Source organism: Pan troglodytes, chromosome 2 (genome assembly GCF_028858775.2).
Source record: "Pan troglodytes isolate AG18354 chromosome 2, NHGRI_mPanTro3-v2.0_pri, whole genome shotgun sequence".
Classification (NCBI taxonomy): domain Eukaryota; kingdom Metazoa; phylum Chordata; class Mammalia; order Primates; family Hominidae; genus Pan; species Pan troglodytes.
The window spans coordinates 13,443,483-13,468,815 of NC_086015.1; the positions used below are offsets into that span (position 1 = coordinate 13,443,483).

The 25,333-nt window shown below is 37.8% G+C and overlaps 1 protein-coding gene across 50 annotated transcripts in view; it reads left to right on the forward strand.

Annotated features, from left to right (window-relative positions):
• Positions 1–25,333, forward strand: part of SETD5 (SET domain containing 5) — an 80,708-nt gene that overhangs the window by 7,689 nt on the left and 47,686 nt on the right. For 28 of the 50 annotated variants that reach the window (XR_010155074.1, XM_063805343.1, XM_063805322.1 and 25 more), the window contains exons 2-4: positions 19,376–19,435; positions 23,717–23,903; positions 24,720–24,944. Coding sequence is in view for 8 of the 50 variants with exons in the window: in XM_063805303.1 (XP_063661373.1) it covers positions 23,833–23,903 (71 nt within the window). In the remaining 42 variants the exon portion in view is untranslated. Of the gene's footprint in view, positions 1–16,052; positions 16,167–17,603; positions 18,139–19,375; positions 19,436–23,716; positions 23,904–24,719; positions 24,945–25,333 lie in introns of those variants that run through there. The other 22 variants (XM_063805332.1, XM_063805305.1, XM_063805304.1 and 19 more) reach the window with 2 other exon arrangements.

A 25,333-nucleotide genomic window follows, 5' to 3' on the forward strand; every position in this document is an offset into this window, starting at 1 on the left:
ATTAGCTTGAAGAAAGGTGGGCTCTCTTCTGTACATAATATCTGCAATTTGTTTTGGAAAATACTAATTTGTATAAATCTGATTTATGACTAAAATAAGGTTAAAAATTAGACCTCTATGTATGTTTACCCTATTACCTTAGTGGGGGTGAAATTAATTAGCTCTTTGAACATAAATTTTTCATGTCTTAGAGTTCTTTTTTCAAGCTGCATAATTTATGTTCTTCAAGCCATTTTTATCCCATACCACCCCCACAAAGGGGGAAATTTTATTTTTTATCATTTTTATTGTCTTTCAATGGTGAGATTTTCCCCACCCCACTCCTGAAATGTGAAGACTCAAATAAAACTGAGTAATCTAATAAGGTATATGCGTTGCTGAATATAGTAAGATGATTGTTTCATCATTCTTAGATATTATGATCTAGTTTGAATCTGGTTTCCAGTATCATGTTAGCATATTTAATACTGTTGATATGTTCATTTTAATACATGCCCAGGTGGATCTCCTTGCTTTCTATTTGTGCCCCTTGTTTGTCGTTTTGTATGAAGGGGGTTTTTGTTGTTGGATTTTCTTCCCCATCTCTGTGTCCTGTTATGTTCTTTGGCTTATGTTTCAAAAATTCTGTTTCCTACCACCAACCTCTGTACATGCCACAACACATACAATTTGTACTTTCACAGTTTCTGTGAAGTAGGATGATCTGCAGTTAATAATCAACTGTTTGGGCATTCTTGGTATCCAAGGAAGGTTTTACTTAGAAGGAAGAACCTGGAAGGACCTGTTGGCAATTAGACTACTTCTGCGTTTATTTTACATTTTCCCTTATTAACGTAGGCTGTTGAGAGTTGACTTGTTTTATAAGAGAAACCAGATTGACAGAGAAGAGCCCCAATCAGATAGAGTTATTTTAAAAATAAATGTGTTTATTATGGTAACATTTGGGGTAGAATCTAAAGGGCATATTTTTAAAAAAACTTTTAGTTCTAAAGACAAAAGAGTTTAACCTAAAACAGAACAAAGAGAAGGGCCTTTGAAGCAGTATGATTGATTATATGCTGAATGTAGCATTAGAATGTTGTATGAAAGCATAAATTTTTATTTTCTCAATTTCTATGGTACAAACTACTATGCCCATGGAAGTATGTGTTTATGCCCACAGCCTGAAATATATTCGGTGGAATGCCTTAAAAAAGAATAGATCTGAGGAAAATGTAAGAGCAAGTCTAAAATTTTGAAGTCCTTTTTGAAATGTTATTTTTTCCTAGACAAATTTAGTGTTATTTGTGGCAAATAGAACTTTAATGTCGTAATTTAGTAATAGAACAAAATAAGGGTGGGTTTACATGTCCCTGCACATTTTAGGATGGAGCTAAAAATTATAAGGTCTACATACCAAATTGTTACACATTTTAATATTGGGGCTTTTATTGAAAAAGTTTACCCAATATTTAAAAACCTTTAAAAACAAAGTGACATAAAATATTCACAGATAAATCAGGTATTTGGTGGCGTATTATGTAAGTGTACTAAAGCCAGATATTTAGTGTTAATCCAAAAATATGAAAATTATGCTAACATCATATACACATCTCAGAAGTTACTGTAGCCAGCCAGGTGTGGCGGCTCACACTTGTAATCCCAGCACTTTGTGAGGCCAAGGCGGGTGGATCACCTTAGGTCAGGTGTTTGAGACCAGCCTGACCAACATGGTGAAATGCCGTTTCTACTAAAAATACAAAAATTAGCCGGGCATGGTGGTGCGAGCTTGTAATCCCAGCTACTTGGGAGGCTGAGGCATAAGAATTGCTTGACCCTGGGAGGCAGAGGTTGCAGTGAGCCAAGATCGTGCCACTGCATTCCAGCCTGGGAGACAGCGCAAGACTGCGTCTCAAATAAATAAAAAATAAAGAAGTTACTGTAGATGCCACTCTTACTTAAACCCTAGGCCATGTGTGGAGTCCCAGGGGAAGACATGTATTTTTAGAGAAGGAAGGCTCTAGGTAGGTGTAACCTTCCTCTTACAGTTTATCATGAACAGTTAGTATGAAAAGGAATGGCTGGAAGTTTGCAGTAGTACACCGAGCAACAAGAGAAATAAACATATCCCACTTCATGAAATGACCATGCCAGCCAAGGGAGATGAAAAACAATTTTTTTTATAGTACACCTCATTTTTTTAAAAACACTTTAATACTAGGAATATGTTTCTGTGGCAAATAGTTACCCCCAAAGGATTATGTCAAATATCTCTTGTGAAAATTAATTTTAAAATTAATCTTTTGGCTGGGCGCGGTGGCTCATGCCTGTAAACCCAACACTTTGGGATGCCAAGGTGGGCAGATCACCTGAGGTCTGGAGTTTGAGAGCAGCCTGACCAACATGGAGAAACCCCATCTCTACTGAAAATAGAAAATTAGCTGGGCGTGGTGGCGCATGCCTATAATCCCAGCTACTCGGGAGGCTGAGGCAGGAGAATCGCTCGAACCCAGGTGGCAGAAATTGCAGTGAGCTGAGATTGCGCCATTGTATTCCAGCCTGGGCAACAAGAGCGAAATTATGTCTCAAAAAAAAAAAATTAATCTTGTATAGATAGTGACCACGTTTTACTTTCCTTGGGACAGTCCTGGTTTATACCTGCTATCCTAGCGTAATTAGTAATAGCACCCGTTTCACTCTCAAAAATGTCTCAATTTGGACCATAAATTATATGCTTACCATAATTGTAGAGGATTGTGAGACTTTTAGTCGCTACCTAGCAACCTAGTTTTTTTTGATAGAGCTCTTCTTATTCTGGAGTCTCCTGTGCTGCGATTTATCTGTTGACCTCTCTGAACCCCCATTTCCAAATGAGCAGTTTTTCGAATGTCTTTTTTCTTTTCCCATTAGGTGGTAGTAAGGGAAGGAGTAGGTATAGATTTGATTAATTTTTTAATTTTTTATTATTAAAAACTCCAATTACTACAAAATAGAAAAATACTTTGGAGTTTATTAAACTGTTAGTTTAGAAGGTTCCATTTGATCAGGATAAGGTCCATACCTTGATTGATAAGTTTGAGTCTTTATAGATTCTGTTTTTTCCATGTAGGATTCTTGTTAAAGAAATTCATTATTTTGTGGAGTTCCTACTCTGGATTTTGAAGGTTGGATAATCATTTAACACATTCCTCTATTAAACAACCTCCCCCCACCTGTATTTCATGTAAATTACTGCTTAGATAGATTGTAAGCATATTTTATAATAGTACTGTGTATATCCATTAAGAGTTACATAATTTCTGCTTGTCTATGTAATGTTAAGCAGCTGTTGTTATTCATTGCCTAGATCAAACTTTGTGGTCTTAAAAATTGAAGACCTGGAAGAGCTTTTGTTTGTGTGAATTATGTCAAGATTTACCATATTAGAAACTAAAACTGAGGAAAATTTTAAGTTATTTATTAATAGTAAAATAACAGTAATAAAGCCTGCTAATACAAGTAATGTGATTTTTTAATAAAAATAACATTTTTAATTTTATAAGTGTTGTTTGACATTTTTGCAAATCTCTTTAATGTCTGACTTAATAGAAGACAGCTGCTTTCTCATAACTCCTTCTGCATTTAATTTCTTGTGATAAGTTGTTTTGGTTGAAGACTGAAGAAAATCTGGCCTTGTACAGATAATTGGTTGGAAAATGGAAGACCTCATATAACCCTCTGACAGAATCTAGAGGACTTCAGGCATTCTCACACCACCCTTTTTGAGAATCACTGGCCTATATTCATGATTTACTTCATATTAGATGATATTTTCTTACTTCTTCATTTATTGTCCGGAATACTCACCCTCATTTTTATTTGGCTATACTAAGATAGTTTATATACAGAAGGTAAGATAAGCACTTGGGTTTTTTACCCCCTTATTTACCAGTTTTCAAAATAATGGGTTGGTAACTTAGCAACATCTAAAGACGTGAATGAAGTATTATTATTGTGTACTCATGGTTTTAAACATGTTTGATATGTTACAGTCTCTGGCAGTTACTATTTTTGACATTCAGGTTGTCCTACCTTTGTCTGTTGGCTACTAAATTCTTTTGATTCATTCATAATACTTTCCTCACTTGTTTCCTTGCTTCCTACTATTACTAGATGTTCTAGGATAATTTTGTACATTTTTTGCCCCAAACCTGGAATCAGCCATTTCTGCAGAAACCTCTTCATTCTTTTAATGAAAAATGGTACTTAGAAACCACAGTATGGATGGTAGGAGTGTTCATTGCTCTTGGTTTGGGCCTTGTTTCTAGATTTTTCAATGAACAAAGTTTAAAAGTATTTTATTTCTTTTTAAAAATATCACTTGATATTTTAAAAGCTGCATTTCAAACTCAGTACTACATGATGTTTACGTAAACCTAATCTTTCTCCCTTTCCCCATGCCCAAAATCTCAGTTTTCACTAACACCAATGTAATTTCTCTTTGTTTTGTGCCACAATACACACACTACAGTTTTAGTGTGACAGAACAATATGATTACTGGAAAGTGGCTTTTTGTTTTGTTTTCTCATGTCTTTTTGCCCTTAGGGTATATCCCTTTAGAGATAGAGATAGTCGTGCCTCACTTGATGAGGATATTTTCTGAGAAATGTGTTGTCAGGTGATTTCCTCATTGTGTGAACATCTAGAATGTACTAACATAAACCTAGATGGTACACCTAAGCTATATGGTATAGCCCATTGCTCTTAGGCTACAAATCTGTGCAGCATGTGACCACTGGATACTATACGCAGTTGTAACACAGCGGTAAGCGTTTGTGTATCTGAAAATGGAAAAGATAAAGTAAACATACGGTATAAAAGATAAAAAATGGTACACCTTTGTAGGGCAGCTCCTTTACAGTCTTATGGGATCATTATCATATGTGGTCCATCCTTGACTGAAATGTCGTTATGTGGCACATGACCATATATAGTCAGATCACAGTATTTTGAAATCCCCCTTAGAATAGTTCTCTATGGTTATGCCACCAGTTTGATACACAGTGAGGTTAATTTGTTACATTTTACTTTCAGATTTTTCAGGGATTAGGTTTTGTTTTATGATTATGTAAAATACTTAAATGGTTAGTAAGTGAAATTTACGAAGCTGGGTATAATCAGAAAAATTGAGCTTCTATCCTAGTGTCTTCCAGCTGGTTCTCTCCCTGTCCGTATATATTAGACTCAACAGAGTCATCATGAATTTTCAGAGTGATGTTTTGTCGATACTTCCCCTTTTAGCAGAAGAAGCATTTAGGTTAGTTCATTTACTAAAACTATTTCCTTCTAGATTTTTCACTAATTAATATTTTTACACTGTAGAAGAGGAATGTGGAAATTTCTGTTCTTTCTTTCTTTTTTTTTTTTTTTTTGGAACCAGAATTTCTTGGCTTAATACAAGCAGTTTGAGATAAGAAACTTTCTTTCTCCAGTAAAAATTCTCTTTTTTTTTTTTTTCTTTGTTTTGAGATGGAGTCTCGCTCTGTTTCGCAGGCTGGAGTGCAGTGGCATGATCTCAGCTCACTGCAACGTAGACGTCCCAGGTTGAAGCAATTCTCCTGTCTCAGCCTCCCAAGTAGCTGGGACTACAGGTGCCTGCCACCACGCCCAGCTAATTTTTATATTTTTAGTAGAGACAGGGTTTCACCTTGTTGTTCAGGCTGGTCTTGAACTCCTAACTTCAGGTGAGCCACCGCACCTGGCCAAAATTCTCTCTCTTGAAATGCCAGACCATGTTTGTCTCTGGGAATTTCAGGTACACTTGGGACACTGGTGCTACTTGAAGTGTAGAGAGCTCATCAGTTAACATTTCTTGAATGGTTTGCCCTTAGACCTGAAATGTATGTTATTTAGAAAGGATGTCATATATTTTTTAACTTTGTCATTTAAAATCCAAGTTATTTGATTTTATGTGTTTTAAATAAAATATTAAAACTTTAAAAGTCTTGTACCTGTTAAATGTTTTATCCTTCCTAATTACAGTATCTTAAAGTTATCACATTTCAGCAATACGTCACTTTCTAATGACTAATATAGTCTTTAAAAATACTAAATCAAGATATACCAAAGGTGAAGAAATAGTGATTAAGAATGTGAGGATTCTAGCTGTGGTTTTCTTGCTTTGGCTTTGGCCAAGATGAGTTTAATTCTTTGGTCTAATAGGAATAATACTTTTCTCCTAAACATTATGAGCATTATTTGAGTTAATGCATGAAAAGTGGTTAAAGGAACAGTGGCTGGTGCAACATAAGCATCCAGTAAATGCTGCCTTTATTTTGGAAGTGGTTATTGTTACGAGTATTTGATCAGTTCTCTAAACTCTGTCTGAATTTTACTTAGAATTAGTAATGTTCATATGCTGTAAATAACACCTGATTTTCAATACTTCATTGGTTATATGAAAAGAACCAACTGTTAACAAAGGAATAATTGGTATCTAGTTAAAATTTGAGGCCTCTGACTTCACAAGTATACCAGTGCTTACTATATAAATATAATCACATTTAAAAATTTAATAAAGTTTTAAGGAAGCAAGTCTCCTTTTCAGGATCCAGGGTCCTTTACAAACACTGGATCCTGAAATTGTATTATTTGTTGTGGCTTTAGGGTATTGTGTATGCTGACCAGAGTCACAGGTGGTTTTTTTGTTTGTTTAACACTAGAATTTTGAGATACATTTGTCTTTACATGCCCTCAAAGTAAGTTATATAACACCAGATTGTTCATTAGTTCAGGTTTGTTTTTTTGTTGTTGTTTTTTGTTTTTCTTTTTAATACTCTGGGGTTGGAGTGAGGTTGTAGAGTGCTATAAGGAATTCGTATTAGAAGATACTATTTTAGATATGGGCATTCTAGGAAAGGACAAAATGGTACACTAAAGTTATCTTCCCTTTTCCCCCACCACCAAAAAAATAAGGAGCAAACTACAGTGCACAGTTTTGGGGTTTTTTTGTTTTTTTGTTTTTTTGTTTTTAAAGAGACAAGGTCCTACTCTGTCGCCCAGGCTAGAGTACAGTAGCACAATCATTGTTCATTGTAACCTTGAACCACTGGGCTCAAGCAGTCCTCCCACCTCAACCTCCAGTGTAGCTAGGACTACAGGTATGTGCTACCACACCCAGCTAATTTTTAAAAAAATATCTTGTACAGGTGGGGGTCTCACTCTGTTGCCCAGGCTGGTCTTGATTGAACTCCTGGCCTCAAGTGGTCTCATGCCTCAGCCTCCCAAAGCTCTGGGTTTACAGGCATAAGCCATCAGGCCCAGCCCACATTTTATTTTTTAAACAAGTCTTTATCTTTTGGAGATACATGCTGAAATATTTATGGATGAAATGAAATGTTATCTGGGGTTTGCTTTAGATAGAGAGGAGATAATAGATGAAACAATCAACTTATTAGTTGGTCATTGTCGATACTGGATAATGAATAAATGGACTTCTTTATACCATTTTACTTTCATACTTTATTTGAAACAAGGTCTTGCTATGTTGCCCAGCTGGCCTTGAACTCCTGGCCTCAAGAGATTCTCATGCCTCAGCCTCCCAGAGCTTTGGGATTACAGGCATGAACCACCATGCCCAGCCCATAATAGAAAGTTTTAAATTTTAAAATAAAAGTATTCATAGACTTGGCTATCATGGATCCTGGTAAAGTAGACTAGTGAACATAATCAGATGTTTCAGTCTTTCCCTGTTGATACTGCTTGCCCTCTGAGCCCATTTCCTCTCCTGATCATCGCCTGCTATTTCCAATCAACAGAAAAAATAGAGTAGTCTACATATATAATGAGTTTATACTAAGAGGGAAATTTTAATATTATAAAGAAGTCTATACAGATTCTGGAGAGCATTCCTGAAGAGAAGATTGAGGCAGCAAATGGATTAATTAATGTAATAGTGTGTTCAGTGTGCAATAGGTAACATTTTATGATATGGTTGAATTTCTGAAAATGTATCTTATAAATATCAGACCATATTTAAGGAGACTTCCACCTCTACTGATAAAATCTGCCCTTCTCTCTCCCCCTGACTTTATTGCGGCCCATCTGTAGTTTTGATCTTTTTTCTCTAGGATTCTTTGCCTAGAATTGCCATGGGCCTTCTGGATCTGGAACACGGATGAAGGAAGAGGATGAATGTTTTTCAGATGTTATCCCTTATGGGAGTAATTTGTAAATTCTAGCTTCTTCGGGTGGGGGGAGGCGGGGTGTGTGTGTGTGTGTGTGTATTATTTATTTTTTTTTAAGTTAATTGGCCTCTTCCAGCAAAGAGTATACAGCAGAGACCTAGAAGTTTCATTTTTTGTTTGTTTTTGTTTTGTTTTGTTTTTGAGACGGAGTCTGGCTCTGTCACCCAGGCTGGAGTGCAATGGTGTGATCTCTTCTCACTGCAACCTCTGCCTCCCGGGTTCAAGCAATTTTCCTACCTCAGCCTCCCAAGTAGCTGGGACTGCAGGCGCGCGCCACCACGCCCAGCTAATTTTTGTATTTTTAGTAGAGATGGGGTTTCACCATTTTGGCCAGGATGGTTTCCAACTCTTGACCTCGTGATCTGCCACCTTGGCCTCCCAAAGTGCTGGAATTACAGGTGTGAGCCATGGCGCCTGGCCAAGACCTAGAAGTTTTACGTCAAATTTTGTCTCTGCAGTTTTCTGAGGAATGAGTATGTGTGCTCAAATAATAGCTAAGTATTAAGTCTGAAATATTCTAGAAAAACACTCACAAAGTAGTTATGCCTAGGATGTTTTTGAATATTGGTACTAGAACAAATGGATTCCTACTAGATTTCCTTTTTACTTTCATATTCAGATGTAGGAAGAGTTGGAATTCAAAATGTGAAAAGCAGTCTTGAATCTCAGTAAATTCTTAAGAAATTCTTAATTCATTGAAGAGCCATTGGTCGTGCGTGTTTTTTTGGGGGGTGTGTGTGTGTTGTTGTTGTTGTTGTTGTTAAGAATTCGGGGATGAGTATGAGGCTATCATTGCTTCTACAAGGCAACTTAATGATAGTTTGCTGCTTGGCACAACAGGTGAAAGGGCCTTTCTAGAGCAGGGATCTTGGTTTCCCTTTTTCCCCCCTAGTACTATCATTCCATGTATTTACCAGGATATACATTGTTTAGTCCTGTCTTGGCTAAATAGGTAATGGTCCTTAAGGACATAAAATGGAAGGATATTGTGCAGAAGAATTACTAGTTCTCCGTAGTGTATTTTTTTACTGTATTCTCCTCATCAACAGATGGAAAATTTTTAAACTTAGAAGAAAAAACAAGCGTTTTTCTCCAAAAGATTGAGAACCACTGCTTTTAAGTTATTAATGGAGGTCTTCAATGGATTTGTTAAAAATCTGGAGCATGGATTTTTTTTTTTTAATTTTTTTGTTATTGGTTACTGAGTATTGGAAAAGGAAATACAGTATTCAAAAACAGTAATGTTCAGGATTTGGAACTATTTTACTCAGGAAAAAATAAGTTTATAAATAGATGTTTTAATGAAAAGGAAAATAGCAAATTTATGCAAATCTGAGATAGTCTGTGTTTTGCTTCACTCTGTTTAGTGCTAGAATTCTGGGCTTTGTTTGGGGTCAAACTCTGATATGACAGGAAAACTAACAGATGATTAAAAGAGACAGTAACATAAATGGGAAGGTTTAAATATGGTATATGGTTTTAATTATATTTTGTATAAGAATTAAAGCAGTTTATACCAGTTGTATTCCTAACTAAAAAGTACTATTTTATCAGTTTCCTGGGACTAATTTATTATAAGTTAATTAATGACATGAGCATTTTGGCCCAAATACAGTTGAAATGTTCATTGAAACTGGATCAAAGATGAGCATATGTGTCAAGGCTTTAAAATCATTTTTCATATTAAGATTTCCAGAGAAAGTTTTTGTAATATATAAGTTAAATATTTTTAATGTTTTAGATGACAGGAACTGTTGAAGGTCCTGGATCTCATAACAAGCCACTAGCTAGCTGATCCAAAGACATTTGGCCCCATGGGCTTCTAGGAAGACAATGTGCTTACCATTTCAAAGATTTTATTTTGCTCAGTAACCTACTAGACATATATTAGTGTTTGTTTGAGTTGGTCGTTGTCTTCCATTGCTGTTATTTTGTTATTTTTTTTTTTTATTTTAGAGACAGGATCTCCTTGTCACCCAGGCTGGAGTGCAGTGGCACAGTCATAGCTCACTGCAGTCTCAACTCTTAGTTAGGCTCAAGGGATCGGGATCCTCCCACCTCAGCCTCTTAAATAGCTTGGACTACAGGTATGCACCACCACTCCTGGCTGTCTTATTGTGTTGCCCAGGGTGGCCTCAAAACTCCTGGCCTCAAGTGATTCTCCTAAGTCAGCCTCCCAAAGCGCTAGGATACAGGTGTGAGCCACCCTGCCCAGCCCCATTGCTGTTGAACTTTTTTTTTTTTTTAAAAGACAGGCTCTGGTTCTGTTGCCCAGGCTGGAGTGCAGCAGCGCAATCTCAATTCACTGCAAGCCACCCCCCAAGCTCAAGCCATCCTCCCACCTCAGCCTCCTGAGTAGCTGGGACTATAGGTGTGCACCACCATGCCTGGCTACTTTCTTTGTAATTTTTTTGTGGTTCAAATAGGAATCTTCCACATGCATCCAAAATATTTTTGGTTTGTGACATTCAGTGTTATTATTGAGTCATTTTTCCATTGGAAGGTGTGCCTCAGAGTGGGTGAGCCTTTTTGCCCTCAGTCTGTCAGCACTCTAAGACTCCAAGTACTCTAAGAGATTGCTCACTAAAAGTAAGAACAGCTGGCCATCTACCTCAAATGTGAGCCGTCACTTTTGTGATATAATCAGTCCTTATCTTTAGTACACAGATTTATGGAATATCACACTCACTGTCTGCCTGCTTTGGGGTGTTTCTCCTGTGTCATTCATTTTTGTATATTGGCATATAGCAAATATAGGAATGCTGTGTCGCAGCTGTGGGTCACGTATGTACTTGCAGTTAGCTCTGCTCTAAGGAGAAATTTGCATTCCCAAGAATGCAAGAAATTTATCAACAAACTCGTGTCATAAAAATAGTTTACAGTGATTTTTTTCTTAAAATATTTCAATGATTAAGACGTTTTTTAATAACCACAAGTGTATAATTGTAAAACCTAAGCATTACTCAGCAAATCTAGCAATTGTTGAATTGCATAAGCTTCTTGTTCATTGGAACTTTTGCTAAAGAATGATGACCTTTGATTTCTTATCACCATGACCTATCATTATGATAAACATGCCCCTCTTATGTATCCTTATACCCATTATAAGGATAAACAAGGGATAGCTCCACCCACCAGATGTCATAGACACAACTGGTATTTTGGGGATTTTGCTGTAGACTAATCCTGGAAGGAAGAGAGGTTATAGATAAAATAAGATTGGCCATGAATTGATGGTTGATTAAAGCTGGGTAGGGACCATTGGGTTTTCTCTGGTTTTATATTTATTTGAAGTTTTTCACCATAAAGTTTTTTTTTAAGATAAAAAATAAAAGCATGAATAGTGTAAACAAAGTTTTGAAGGAGAAGGAAACAGGTTAGTAGCTAATTAACAAAAATGTTCTTGTTCCATTCAGGCAAAGGAGTTTGGACTAGCCCAATAAGCATTAAGGAAACCATTATTTGTAGATTTCAAATAATGCAATGATAGTAACCAAAGTTATGCTCTAGAAGGGATAACATCATGGAAGAATATAGAGTAGATTGGAGGGTTCACACCCCAGAGGTAGTGAGACCAGTTCACTGCTATTATATAATGCTACCTTGAAATCATAGGGAGGCGACTGATGTGGTTTGCTAAAAGTCTGCAAAAATTTCAAAGGAGAATAGCTCTTCAGTCAGGTGCTAGTGCCAGCACAACAAAAAAGAGGGTTTTTTCCCTCATTTGGCCAGGGCGTGGATTTGGACCATGTGGGTGTCATAATGGAGTATACCAAGTGATTTTGTTCCTATGATGAAAGTGAAGTCCATATTTTGTCTCCTGTCTTTTAGTAAATCAGTATAGATAAGTCTTTTTTTTTCCCCCCCGAGACGGAGTCTCGCTCTGTCGCCCAGGCTGGAGTGCAGTGGCGTGATCTCCACTCACTGCGAGCTCCGCCTCCCGGGTTCACGCCATTCTCCTGCCTCAGCCTCCCGAGTAGCTGAGACTACAGGCGCCCACCACCATGCCCAGCTAATTTTTCGTATTTTTAGTAGAGACGGGGTTTTACCATGTTAGCCAGGATGGTCTCGATCTCCTGACCTCGTGATCCGCCCGCCTCGGCCTCCCAAAGTGCTGGGATTATAGGCGGGAGCCACTGCACATGGCCAAGTCTTTTTTTTTTTTAATTATTTTATTCTTTATTTTTTTCCCCACATATTCTAAAATAAGTCTCTTACAGTGTCTAGGTTTCTTTCCAAAGGTGATTAAAAATGAAGCATCATATTTTAGACTTCTGAGGCAGAACTGCTAGAACAGAGTTTTTTTTTTTTTTTTTTTTGAGACGGAGTCTTGCTCTGTCGCACAGGCTGGAGTGCAGTGGCGCGATCTCGGCTCACTGCAGGCTCCGCCTCCCGGGTTCACGCCATTCTCCTGCCTCAGCCTCCCGAATAGCTGGGACTACAGGCGCCTGCCACCGCGCCCGGCTAATTTTTTTTTTTTTTGTATTTTTAGTAGAGACGGAGTTTCACCGTGTTAGCCACGATGGTCTCGATCTCCTGACCTCGTGATCCTCCCGCCTCGGCTTCCCAAAGTGCTAGAACAGAGTTTTGATAATTTGTTTGAAATGAAGCACTCAAATCTTCTAGTTTATTTGCATTTGCAGTCAGACCTCTACAGATGCCAGCTAGATTACAGATGGCTAGCATAAGTTTTTTTCATTACAGAAAGAAGAAATTTAGAGCTTAGTGCGGTCTATTAAAAGAATTAAAGGTTATGTCAAAGGACAACTATAAGAAAGTACTTTGGTTCTGAATATTGCTTCAGCTAGGGTTTATTTTGAAGCTCCTAGCCCAAATTTGTAGAAATGCAACTAAGATCTAATATTTAGTGTGTAAGAACTTTACAGGACATCCAGTCAGTAGTAGTCTTAAAAGTGAATCACATAGGCTGAAGCAGGCAGATCACCTGAGCCCAGGAGTTCAAGACCACCCTGGCCAACATGATGAAACCCCGTCTCTACTAAAAATACAATAATCAGCTGGGTGTGGTGGTGGGCACCTATAATCCCAGCTACTCAGGAGGCTGAGACAAGAGAATTGCTTGAACCCGGGAGGTGGAGGTTGCAGTGAGCTGAGATCCTGCCATTGCACTCCAGCCTGAGCAACAAGAGCGAAACTCCGTCTCAAAAAAAAAAAAAAAATGTGAATCACATACATAAACATTGGGAATTTGCAGATAACTTTCATTTTAGGGTTTCTGGAGCGCAGTGGTGTAATCTTGGCTCACTGCAACCTCCACCTCCTGGATTTAAGCGATTCTCCTGCCTCAGCCTCCCAAGTAGCTGGGATTACGGGTGTCCACCACTATGCCTGGCTGATTTTGGTATTTTTAGTAGAGACGGGGTTTCATCATCTTGGCCAGGCTGGTCTCAAACTCCTGACCTCAGGTGATCCACCCGCCTTGGCCTCCCAAAGTGCTGGGATTGCAGGCATGAGCCACCACACCCGGCCCACTTACAGGATTTTTCTCCCCCTTCATGGTTGTATAAATGCAGTACTTGGCACATAGGCAAACCTGAACAGTTTGCAAGTTGCCTACCCTTTTCTACTTTGGGTAAAATAAACCTCTTAAAATAGCACTTAATATAGTTTATATATATATATATATGTATATTAATAGTAGTTACTTCATGTTTGTTGAATGAATGAATGAAAAAAGTAGCAAATCTACATAATATAAATCCCAAGACAGCCAGGAATTTTATCTGGACCTAATTGTCTTACATAGCACCAATTGGTACTTAATAAAAACAAGGCTGGGCATGGCAGTATGCGTCTGTGGTCCCAGCTACTTGGGAGGCTAAGGTGAGAGGATCGCTTGAGCCCAGGAGGTTGAGGTTGCAGTGAGCTGTGATCGCACCAAAGCACTCCAACCTGAGTGACAGACCCTGTCTCAAAAATAAAAATAAAAACAATTAGTTATAACTCAGATGTTGCTATCTAAGGTAAGTAGTAATTACTATAATAAACAAGCTATATATTAACATCTTAATTTTCTTTCCTCTGAACTTTACTACTGTAGGTGTGTAGTAGACTTCATACAAGTTAATCTTTTTGTAGCTCTGTTTCTTCATTTCTGTTTCTTCATCGGTTGGAGAAATTTTGCTTAAATTAATGAAAGTAAAAATACAGATATTAATGGCTCATAAATGTGCACAACCCACTTCATCTATAGTAAGTAAAAGTGGCTCCCATTTTGGGGTTTGAAAATGAAGAAGATCTGAATTCACAGAGAGGAGGCACGTGTAGAGATATGAGAAGTTCTTTTCCTACTCTAGTTTGGTACATTGGTCTCTAACACATGTTCTGAGCCTCAGAACACAGTAGGACAGAACCTTCAGAAAGTGTTGAGAGTATAACTCTTTAAAGAGGTTTAGTCAGTCTAAATTATTTGAGGGCATCATCTTTATTTGGTACTTAGAAGTCTAAAATCTTCCTGATTGTTGTTAAGGTTACAAAGAGTCTGTATTGTTGGTTAGTTGAGCAGTAAATACCTTTTTATCATTGTTAAATGGGTTGTAAATAAAATATTTTTCTTCAGTGTTAAAATAATTTATGATCACAATATTTAGATAATAATAATAATTCTGTTATTTATGATATGTAGTCTTATCCTACTGCCACTCCCCTCTTCTGCTCCACATACTACTAAGTATGACTTGGTCTCTATAATACGCACTAATTATGAAGTTTTTTATGGAGAAGGAAATTCTTAATATAGACTAGGATTTTTTTTCAGTTGTCTTTTAATGGCCTTTTATTCTAGTAAACTTAGATTTCTTATAGACATCGGTTTATTGTGCCGAGCGCAGTAGCTCCTAGAGGGAGTATAAATTTAGGCAAAGGAATCAAGGAATAAACTGGTATTGTAGAAGAGATGGGAGAAAAGGAAATTTGTATTTTTGCTTTAAATTACTAAATCATGATGTTTCCTGTCTCTCAGTGCTTACCCCAATCAGTGTTTCTCTCTTTTCTTTTTTCCGTTCAGGCCCGAACCCCTAAAATTCTTTGCTTGCATTAACTTGCTTCAGATTATAAGCCTAATTTATACTATTCCAAATACATGAACTTTTCACTGTATCTCCAAGTGCTCTTTTAGAGTTCATCTCTTTGTTTTCCAGTAACTCATATTTGTTTCTTCTTATGCTTAACACTTCTCTCTCATTTTTTTTCATGTTTCTCACATTTTTTCTTTCCACATTATCTGCTGTAGCAAACTTGAAATATATGCTTTTGGAGAAGAGTAAAAACAGTGTTTAGCCATATTCAGGTTATTAGCAGCAGCTCCTCTTTCTTCACATATACTTAAAGGGACCAGAAAGTTATTTAAGCTCTTACTTGCTACAAATGCTGTTCCATGTGCTCCTATGAGTCAGCACAACAGGTATTTTTTTTTTTTTTTATTGTGCAGATGAGAAAACTGAGACTTTGAGACATTCTATGAATTGTCTAAGCTAGTTGGCAGCAGTGCCAGGATTCATAGAAATTTGGAGCAGGAAGACAACACAATGAAGATTTTACTTTGAGGAATTTAGGGTTCATCTATGTAAAGTGATTTTTCTGAGGTCACTAATTATGTTGTAGGCTAGAACTCAAGTCTCCTAACTCCTAATATAGTGCCTTTTTTTTCTTTTCTTTTTTTATTTTTTTAGGAGATGGGTCTCACTATGTTGCCCAGGCTGGTCTTAAACTCCTGGGCTCAAGCAATCCTCCTGCCTCAGCCTCCCAAAGTGCTAGGATTACAGGTGCAAGCCACCGCACCTGGCCTCTAATAGTGCTTTTTCCTAGCATACTTTTCTTCTCCTAAGGTAAAAGGCTGTTTGTCGTGGTACAGCTACAGTGATTTTACTTGAGATATTTGACTTTGAGATGGAGATGAAAATAAGTATATAATGCAGCTGCCACATTCATTCTCATACAAGGTAAAGTCATTCAAAAGATAAATCGAAGAACTATAGATGTATTTAAGAAGAAATTCAGCCTATATGTAACAACAAAATTTTGAATAATCAAGTTCAGAAATTGGATTTTTAAAAAATTATTAGCTACTTTAACCCTTTTGAAATATTCCCAAAAAGGGTTTTCTCTTCCTGAGTTAAATTTATTCATTTATTGACCTATTAAAGATTTTTTTAGTGCTTCAGAGCTATTCTGTATATTCATTTTCATTATTTAGTAGTATGTAGAAGTAGTAGATTGGGCTGAATAGATTTATTTCAGGATATATCTTAGGTATTTGTGTTTTTTCATGAATCCCAGTTTAAGGGTTATTGCTTTCAAAAGGAAGAAATTTGGTTAGTCATGACTTTTGGCTAGCTGAAGTTTAGAGAAGTGCTTTATACAGGATCTTTTATTTAGTGAGAAAAAAATAACTTTTTATAATTTTATAATACTGTGTGAAAAACCTGATACCAAAACTTCTGAAAAAGAAACCAGGCCTAGGAGATGAGGATTCTAGGGAAGATTATTAAATTGAGGATATTTTTAAGTTAGATTCTAAATTAGTAAATCGTGGCTAATAAGATGAAAATAATCTGATCCTTTAGTAAGATCTGAAGTAATATTGTTGCCCTGCAAAAAAGTGGTTATCAGCCTACCTTATATGTCAGCCTAAGCAAGATTAGATTTTCTCTTTTCTCTGATAGATGCCAATATTTAACATTGACTTTTATCTAATTTCAAAAATATCTATGAAATATACTTTCTGTCTCTGAATTAGAGTGTGTGTATATTTGTCTTTACTTGAAATGTTATAGCTGGATGATAGATTTCAGAGCAATTTTTATGCTTAGGGAAGCCACTACCTCCCAAAAAGGTTTTCTTATGAGAACGAGGAAAATAAGTATAAATTTTCATATTTATGTTATTACTATTGATGTGCTTGGATAATTGTATTTATAAAAGTAAAAAATGTTCAGTATTTTTTTTTTTTTTTTTTTTTGAGACGGAGTCTCGCTCTGTCGCCCAGGCTGGAGTGCAGTGGCGCGATCTCGGCTCACTGCAAGCTCCGCCTCCCGGGTCCACGCCATTCTCCTGCCTCAGCCTCCCGAGTAGCTGGGACTGCAGGCGCCCGCTACCACGCCCGGCTAATTTTTTGTATTTTTAGTAGAGACGGGGTTTCACCGTGTTAGCCAGGATGGTCTCGATCTCCTGACCTCGTGATCCACCCGCCTCGGCCTCCCAAAGTGCTGGGATTACAGGCGTGAGCCACCGCGCCCGGCCAAATGTTCAGTATTTTATCTGAAATTTAATAATGGATATTGTACAGCCTAAGGAATTAAAAGAAAAAGGACCCTTTGAGAAAATGGCTTGTTCTTATGTATCTTAATATATACTGTGTTCACTTTATGTTTTGTCAGACACTGAAATTGAGGAAGAGAGATTTTGGCGTTCTGTTGGTTTATGGAGAGAGTTGATCAGAGATTGCTCCTTGGCTGAGTTGCTGTCTGCATAGGCTGTTAACAATTGTTTCTCTGGCAGCAGATCTTGTTCATCAGGATTGCATCATTTCTGGGAGAATGGCCAAGGTCCACAGCCTCAGTACAAAGACTGTCTGAAGCATATGAGGCCTGTTCTCTTTCTGAAGCGACACTCCTCTTCCTGCCAGTCCTCTTCACAGGATTACTGAAGCAGACTTGTTCTGAATTTCTTTCATTGGATTGGTTGTTTATTGGACTCTTGTCTGCCAGCTGCTTCCGCCTCACCTGTCTGATGCAATTTCTTCTTCTGAAATCTGTTGGAATTGTTCATAAAACACTTTTTGTTTGTCTTCTCTGTGAGTGACCAGGGAGATCATACAGGTCTTGTGCTTTCAGCAAGTCATATAGAGAAGAGACTGTCAGAATGATGATACAGAGACTGTTGGCCATTTCTGAAACCAATTAAAAAGATGGGGTAATTAAGAAACATTTCTGGCATGTTCTATTTAACATCCTTTTCCCTAGAAACTGTATGTAAATGGCACCTCCTAAAGAGAGTACTCGGTACTACTGGAAGATACAGGCTGTGTCTGTTTCTGAATCCAAGAACTTACTAGTGTTCCTGTGGATTCTGATGGATTGTTCTGGAAATAGTTAAATTAATAATAAATTGAAACTGTGATGCATTCATTTACCCCCTACTGTACACTCACATCTATTTCGCTCTTTTCCTCCTTTCCTTTTTTTCTTTCTTATTTGCTACTGCTTCTTCCTTGATTTACTTTATTTCTTCCTTCCTTTTACTGTTACTTTGATACTTTTATTTCTCCAATTCTGGGTGTACTATTTTAAATCGTTTCTAAAAAATAGTTTATTTTCCAGTTTTTTAAAATTAGAAATCATAAAACATCAACATAAATGAAATGCATGCGTTCTAATGCTTGGTAACTGGAATCCTATGAATAGCTCTTTTCATGTTTATGATATGTTAATCTTTAAGGTGTTAATAACTCTGGCTAGTGTTAAATTTGACTTTTAGGAAAAAACACCAGAGACTTAAAGGATACTGATCATTTTCCCCCCAAAGTCCTGGATCACGTATTTTCCCTTCCTTTTTGGAAGGTAGAAAATTAATTTAAGCGCCATTTTTTAAGCATGTTTCCATTTGACCGCAAATAGAACTGACTCCTTTTTATCACTCTTTTTTATAGTAGGACAAGAAACTAGATGGTGTGGAATGAAGGGAAAGAAAGGAGTAATAAATATGGACTTGTAATTTAATGGGTGATGATGGCCCCTTGTCTGGCTGGACAGTTGTCGGACATCGGGTTAAAGAAAGATCTCTGAATTTGAGAAGTGTTCAGTGAAGAAGGGAAGCACCTTTTAGGAGAGAGAAAAAGAAGGGATCCCTTGGAAAATGAGAGAATTCTAATTTGAAGGAAGAGGAAAAATTAGCCAGTGACATAAGTATTTACCATTTAAGTCAAATAATTTCCTTCTCTACCATCTCATTTCTGGCTTTATGGAAAAATAAAAAATTAAAGGGCAAAAAATTCAGTGCCGGATGGACGTAGGGTGGTAAACAAGATAGTATAGATGTAGGATGATAAACAAGACAGTATACAGAAACATAATATAGCTGTAGAATTCCATTCTGTGTGTTCATCAATGTTACTTCTTTCTGTACTAATTTTTGTCTCAACTTTTTCTAGGTCTTCAGAACTACTAGCAGATAATTTGGGGGGACTTCATATTCAGAAGTCTATATAAAGGTGACTGACCCAAGTAAATCCTTTTAATTTCTGTTTTATTTTTTGCATTTTAATGACTGCTGGAATCATGTTGTAGTAAATTGTGATTATAATTTACTTAGCAGATATTTCTTGAACTTCTCTATGTGTCAGTTATTGTTTTGGCCATTGAAACTACAGCAGTGGATAAAAATCCCTGTTCTCATAGAGTTTACATTCTGGTAGGAAAAAACAAACAAATTATAATAAGAAAAGACTGCATTTAGATGATCTGTTAAATGTTCCTCGGTTAACATTTTAATAGCTACATTTTACAGAGTTACTTAGGGAAGGAAGTATTCTTAGGGTAATATTTGAGAAATTTGGGATTATTAACAGAATTTGAATTAAGAAGCCTCATCATTATTAAAGCATTAGTTAGAATGAGATGGTCAAGCCAACCTATTATGGTTGCTTTCATCAGAAGAATGAAACAGTCATGTTAAACTAGACACAAGGAAAATGGAATAATTTTTATGAAATAGAAATTTATAGTTACCGACAATGACAATGTTTCTTTTTTTTTTTTTTTTGAGACAGAGTATCATTCTTGTTGCCCATGTTGAAGTGCAATGGTACAGTCTTGACTCGCTGCAACCTCCGGCTCCCGGGTTCAAGCGATTCTCTTGCCTCAGCCTCCCAAGTAGCTGGGATTACAGGTGTCCGCCATCGTGCCCGGCTAATTTTTTTGTATTTTTAGTAGAGACGGGGTTTCACCGTGTTAGCCAGGCTGGTCTTAAACTCCTGACCTCAGGTGATCCGCCCACCTCAGCCTCCCAAAGTGTTGGGATTACAAGCATGAGCCACTGCACCGGGCTGACTTAATATTTCTTAAGGTTATTTATCAACTATCCAAAATAGCTGGGTTGGTGTTTCATTAGTGAATGTAGCAATCATTTATTCACTCATTAAGATGTTATCTGAAGTAACTTTTCCATCTTTTCCTTTTAGTATATCTTTTAAAAATTGCTCTAGGAAAAATATCAACTATCATCTTGGGTTTATAACTTGTCTTTTATCTAGAAAGTGTACTTTTTTTTTTTTTTTTTTTTGGAGAAAGAGTTTCACTTTTGCTCAGGCTAGAGTGCAGTGGCCCTGTCTCAGCTCACTGCAGTCTCTGCTTCCCAGATTCAAACGATTCTCGTGCCTCAGCCTCCCAAGTAGCTGGGATCACAGGCATATGCCAACATGCCCAGCTAATTTTTGTATTTTTAGTAGAGATAGGGTTTCACCATGAAACCATGCATTTTTTAAATGGGTGTACAGTCGTAATGGCTACAACAAAGGGTTTTTAATGATATTAAGTACGGTTTTGGTTTAAGTCTTTTACTGAAAATATAAAACAATTCAGATTCCCTTTGCTGATCAGGGGAGGTATGGTGATAATCAGACTTTCATATGATTATCTGGTCAGACAGCTTTGGGGCTTTTCTTTTAATCTGAATTATACAGTAATACTAATAGAAAGGGTTGTAACCAACAGCCCCCAGTATTTAACTGTCTTTTGGGTTTACTTGATGAGTGTTCTTGTTTTATCATTTACAGATTTACTTCAATTTCCCAAAGGCTTAGAAGATGTACTGCCAAGGTCTCTGTTTGGATATACTGTTAGGGAAAGGAAACATACATGTGTAAGACTGGCCTAAAGGCAAAAAATTTCATCAGTCCGTTTTTTTTTGTTTTTTTTTTTTTTTGGCAACAGGGACTCACTTTGTTGCCCAGGCTGAGTGCAGTGGCATGATCTCAGCTCACTGCAACCTCCACCTCCCAGGCTCAAGCAATCCTCCCACCTCAGCCTCTTGAGTTAGCTGGGACTACAGGTGCATGCCACTGCACCAGATTTTTTTTTTTTTTTTGAGATGGAGTCTCACTCTGTCGCCCAAGCTGGAGTGCAGTGGCGTGATCTCGGCTCACTGCAACCTCCACCTCCTGGGTTCAAGAGATTCTCCTGCCTCAGCCTCCTGAGTAGCTGGGATTACCAGCGTGTGCCACTACAGCTAATTTTTGTGTTTTTAGTAGAGAAGGGGTTTCACCACATTGGCCAGGCTGGTCTCGAATTCCTGACCTCAAGTGATCCACCCACCTTGGCCTCCCAAAATGCTGGGATTACAGGTGTGAGCCACTGCGCCCGGCCCACACCAGGTAAATTTTGTATTTTTAGTAGAGACAGGATCTCGCCATGTTTCCCAGGCTGGTCTCGAACTCCCAAGCTCAAGCAATCCACCTGCCTCAGCCTCCCAAAGTGCTGGGATGACAGGAATGAGCCACTTCATCTGGCCCAGTCATTTCCCAGCCCAGCTATATGTCACCTCCAGTTGGGTGTAGGAACAGGCGTATTGTCATACCCAGAGGTCTCACTTCATCATCTAGGCTGGAGTGCAGTGCGTGATTATGGCTCACCTCAGCCTCTACCTCCTGTGCTCAGGTGATCCTCCCACCTCAGCTCCCAAGTAGCTGGGACCACAGGCACACATCACCATGGCTGGCTGATATTTTTTTACTATTTTTGTAGAGATGGGGTCTCACTATGTTGCCTCAGCTGGTCTCAAATTCCTGGACTCAAGTGATCCTTCCACCTTGGCCTCCTAAAGTGTTGGTATTACAGTTGTGAACCACTGCACCCAGCCCACAATTTTTTAAATTTGCATTAATATCAAAGTAAGATTGGAGCATCTCAGACCATCTACCATTTACAATTTACATTAACTGGCCAGGCACGGTGGCTCACGCCTATAGTCCTAGCACTTTGAGAGGCTGAGGTGTGAGTGGATCACCAGAGGTCAGGAGTTCAAGACCGCCTGGCCAACATAGTGAAACTTCATCTCTACTAAAAGTACAAAAATTAGCCAGACATGGTGGCAGGCGCCTGTAGTCCCAACTACTTGGGAAGCTGAGGCAGGAGAATCTCTTGAAGCCAGGAGGCGGAGGTTGTAGTGAGCCAAGATTGCACCATTACACTTCAGTCTGGGCAACAAAAGTGAAACTGTCTCAAAAAATAAAAACAAAATTTACATTAACCCCCTGGGTTGACTCAGTCTGTATCATGTACTTTTCATTCCTTTAGTTTTTTTAGTATTAATAATTGTTCTAATGTCTTATTATGAATCAGTGTATCAGTCATGACTCTCTTTGTAGTCTTTTTTGCAAAAGTCCTTGTTAACATGGGTCTTTGACATTCACATTGACTTTATTCCCCCCCAAATAACGTGCTTTTTGTTTCATCCTTTTAATGTTTTTTACACTACTTAAAACTACTAATGTAAAGTCACACAAAGAACACTTGTTTCCCTCTGCACCATACCTCCAAATCTCTTAATCTATTTTTGCATTTTTTTATACTTCAGTAATTTCTGAGTCTTTCTGTTCCCAGCTTTCACTGGTTTATGGTCACCATGTCAAGCTATCCTCACTGCTTTTTCATACACAGTTGTTTAGTCTTTATCATGAAACTGTACTCTTCGTGATTTCGGGGGTTTTTTTGTTGTTTTTAAAAAGTAGTCAACTTTTTTAGAGCAGTTTTAGGTTCACAGGAAAATTCATCAGGAGATACAGAGATTTCCCATGCACCCTCTGCACCCACGCATGCATAGCCTCCTCCTGGTTTATATTTTTGTTCATATCTAGCAGCGTATTATTACCCCACAAATAAAGTTGCTAAGATGATTGCATCTTCTCCCAAAATTATAGTTAAGATGATTTAAAAGAAGGAAGAGAGTGTTCAATGACAAAAGAAGGCAGTAAGAAACAGCTGTTTCCAATCAAGTATAAACAACAAATTGATCTCTTTTAATTTGGAAGAAATAACATTATTGACTGCTTGTGAAACTGCATTTATTTGTGGCCTAGGAAAAAAACTTAAATGAAGATCTTTAATTTTTAAAGAGTTTAGGTAAACTGGGATATTCTTCATAACCATCCTTTATCTTAAAACTTGTTTGCTACATCCTAGGCTGCCAGAAAATTTTGTTTGGGCAGTTTTAGAATGGGGAGAATGTGTTGGTTAGTGAGATAGGCAGACTCTTCCTTTCCCTTCAACTGAAAAGAAAAACAAAAGTAAACATAACTTTTTGCCCCCTACTTTGTGAAACATTAATGAAATGCATAGTAAACATGGGACACTGTGGCTGTATTTATTTTATAATTATCCCTTAAAAGCCTTTTTCAAGAATGCAGAAAAATATTCAGTAGCATTTAAGATAAACTTGAAGAACTATCTGATAACTAGGTATTTATTTTACTAGATATTTTCCTTTTCTGTTACAGGATTCCTCATGTCCATAACATGTTGGATGAGGCTCTGCAGCTCACCCCCACTCTCAGAGTGGTCAGTCTCCATTAATTGGACCCCGTGATTTCCAATCTCTGCTGTGTTGGACGTCATGAGCATTGCAATCCCTCTGGGAGTCACCACACCAGATACATCCTACTCAGATATGGCTGCTGGATCAGAGTAAGTGCTACTTTCTAGGTAGTAGGTACATTATCAGTCTGTGTGGAGACAGCCTTCTTATGGATAGCTAATAGGATAATATGTAGTATTTTCTTAACCAGATCCTATTCCACTGTAATTAACATTAGACCTTTCCCTTTACCCCCATTGAAGGTGGTGGAAAAAAGGAATTAGAAGGGGAAGGAAGAGTTTTCAGAGGGGTATTTCTGGGCAAATAATTAATAGAACCAAAGTTGCAAAGTAGGAATTCATTTTCATTTGTTTTAATGGGTGGAGAAAATTGGAATAAAGTAGGTGTTACTACCTGCTTCTGTAGAGTTAATGATTCTGACGGAGGGAGATAAGAAGGTGTTCTTTCCAACTGATTTTCCTTGAAGTCCTCTTCCTATGTACTTCCCATTATTCTAGAGTAAAGGGGCCGAAACTATATGGGCAGGTTGCCTAGACCTTCTGACATCTGGGGTAGAAAACATGGAGAACAGAGTCATCTTTTTTTTATAATATTCGTTGCCTAGAAAGAGGACCTTCAAAATCAGTGGTACCAAACTTTTTTTTCAGCTAAGAGCAGCTTTAGGAATTCAGAGTTTGTCCAAAGGCCCAATCCCTAAAATTATCCTCTCAATTCTTGAAGAATGTAAATGCCAAATGACAATGAAGGTAGGCCTTCATTATACAACTTTATATATATTATTCACAGTTTTAAAATTTTTAGTCTTTTGTATCCCTTCTCTTTTAAGTTGTCCGAGATTCCCCCTGCTCACAGATTCCCCCTCTTGTCCTTTTACCTCCCTTGTACCCAATCTTCCTTGCTTACAGAAAGGAAGTGGAAGCCCCCTACCTTTCAAGACGAAGTGGCACTACACCAGGATGTGAAAGTCCAGCGAAAGAGACCCAAGGGGCCTAGGGGGCAGCACACCCCCAGAAGCCAAGTCTATTCCAGGCAGTACCAGGGATTAGGGTCTGGGCTGGAAAAATCCTGGTGTTTTGAATATGTTCAGGTCCAGTTCAGACTCTTGATCCCACAGCCACTTCTTGAGTGAGGTGGGTGTTGCTCTAATTCCCCTGTTTCTCTTGCCATTTTCACAGTCCCTGGGGATTCTTCCCCCTTCAGGAAAGCAAAGCAACTGTACCAGATTTCTGGGTTGAATGACATCCCTGATTAATAAGTGGTTTTCTTCCTTAAAACAGAATATTATTAAAGAGCATGTATATTTCTTCATAAAGCCACCTAATATAACTTACCTGTTTACTGAGTTCCTTAAAGAGGAAGACTTAAAGCTACCCTGAGAAATAGTATATAATATTCTGGGGTAGTCTAAAATGGAAAGCAGTGTTTGGGCTTATTCCCATATAAAAAGGAGAAAGGAGGGTTGGGGGTGGGGAAGGGTTGATTTTGTTTCTTCTAGAGCTTTTTTCTTCTTTTGTTTTTG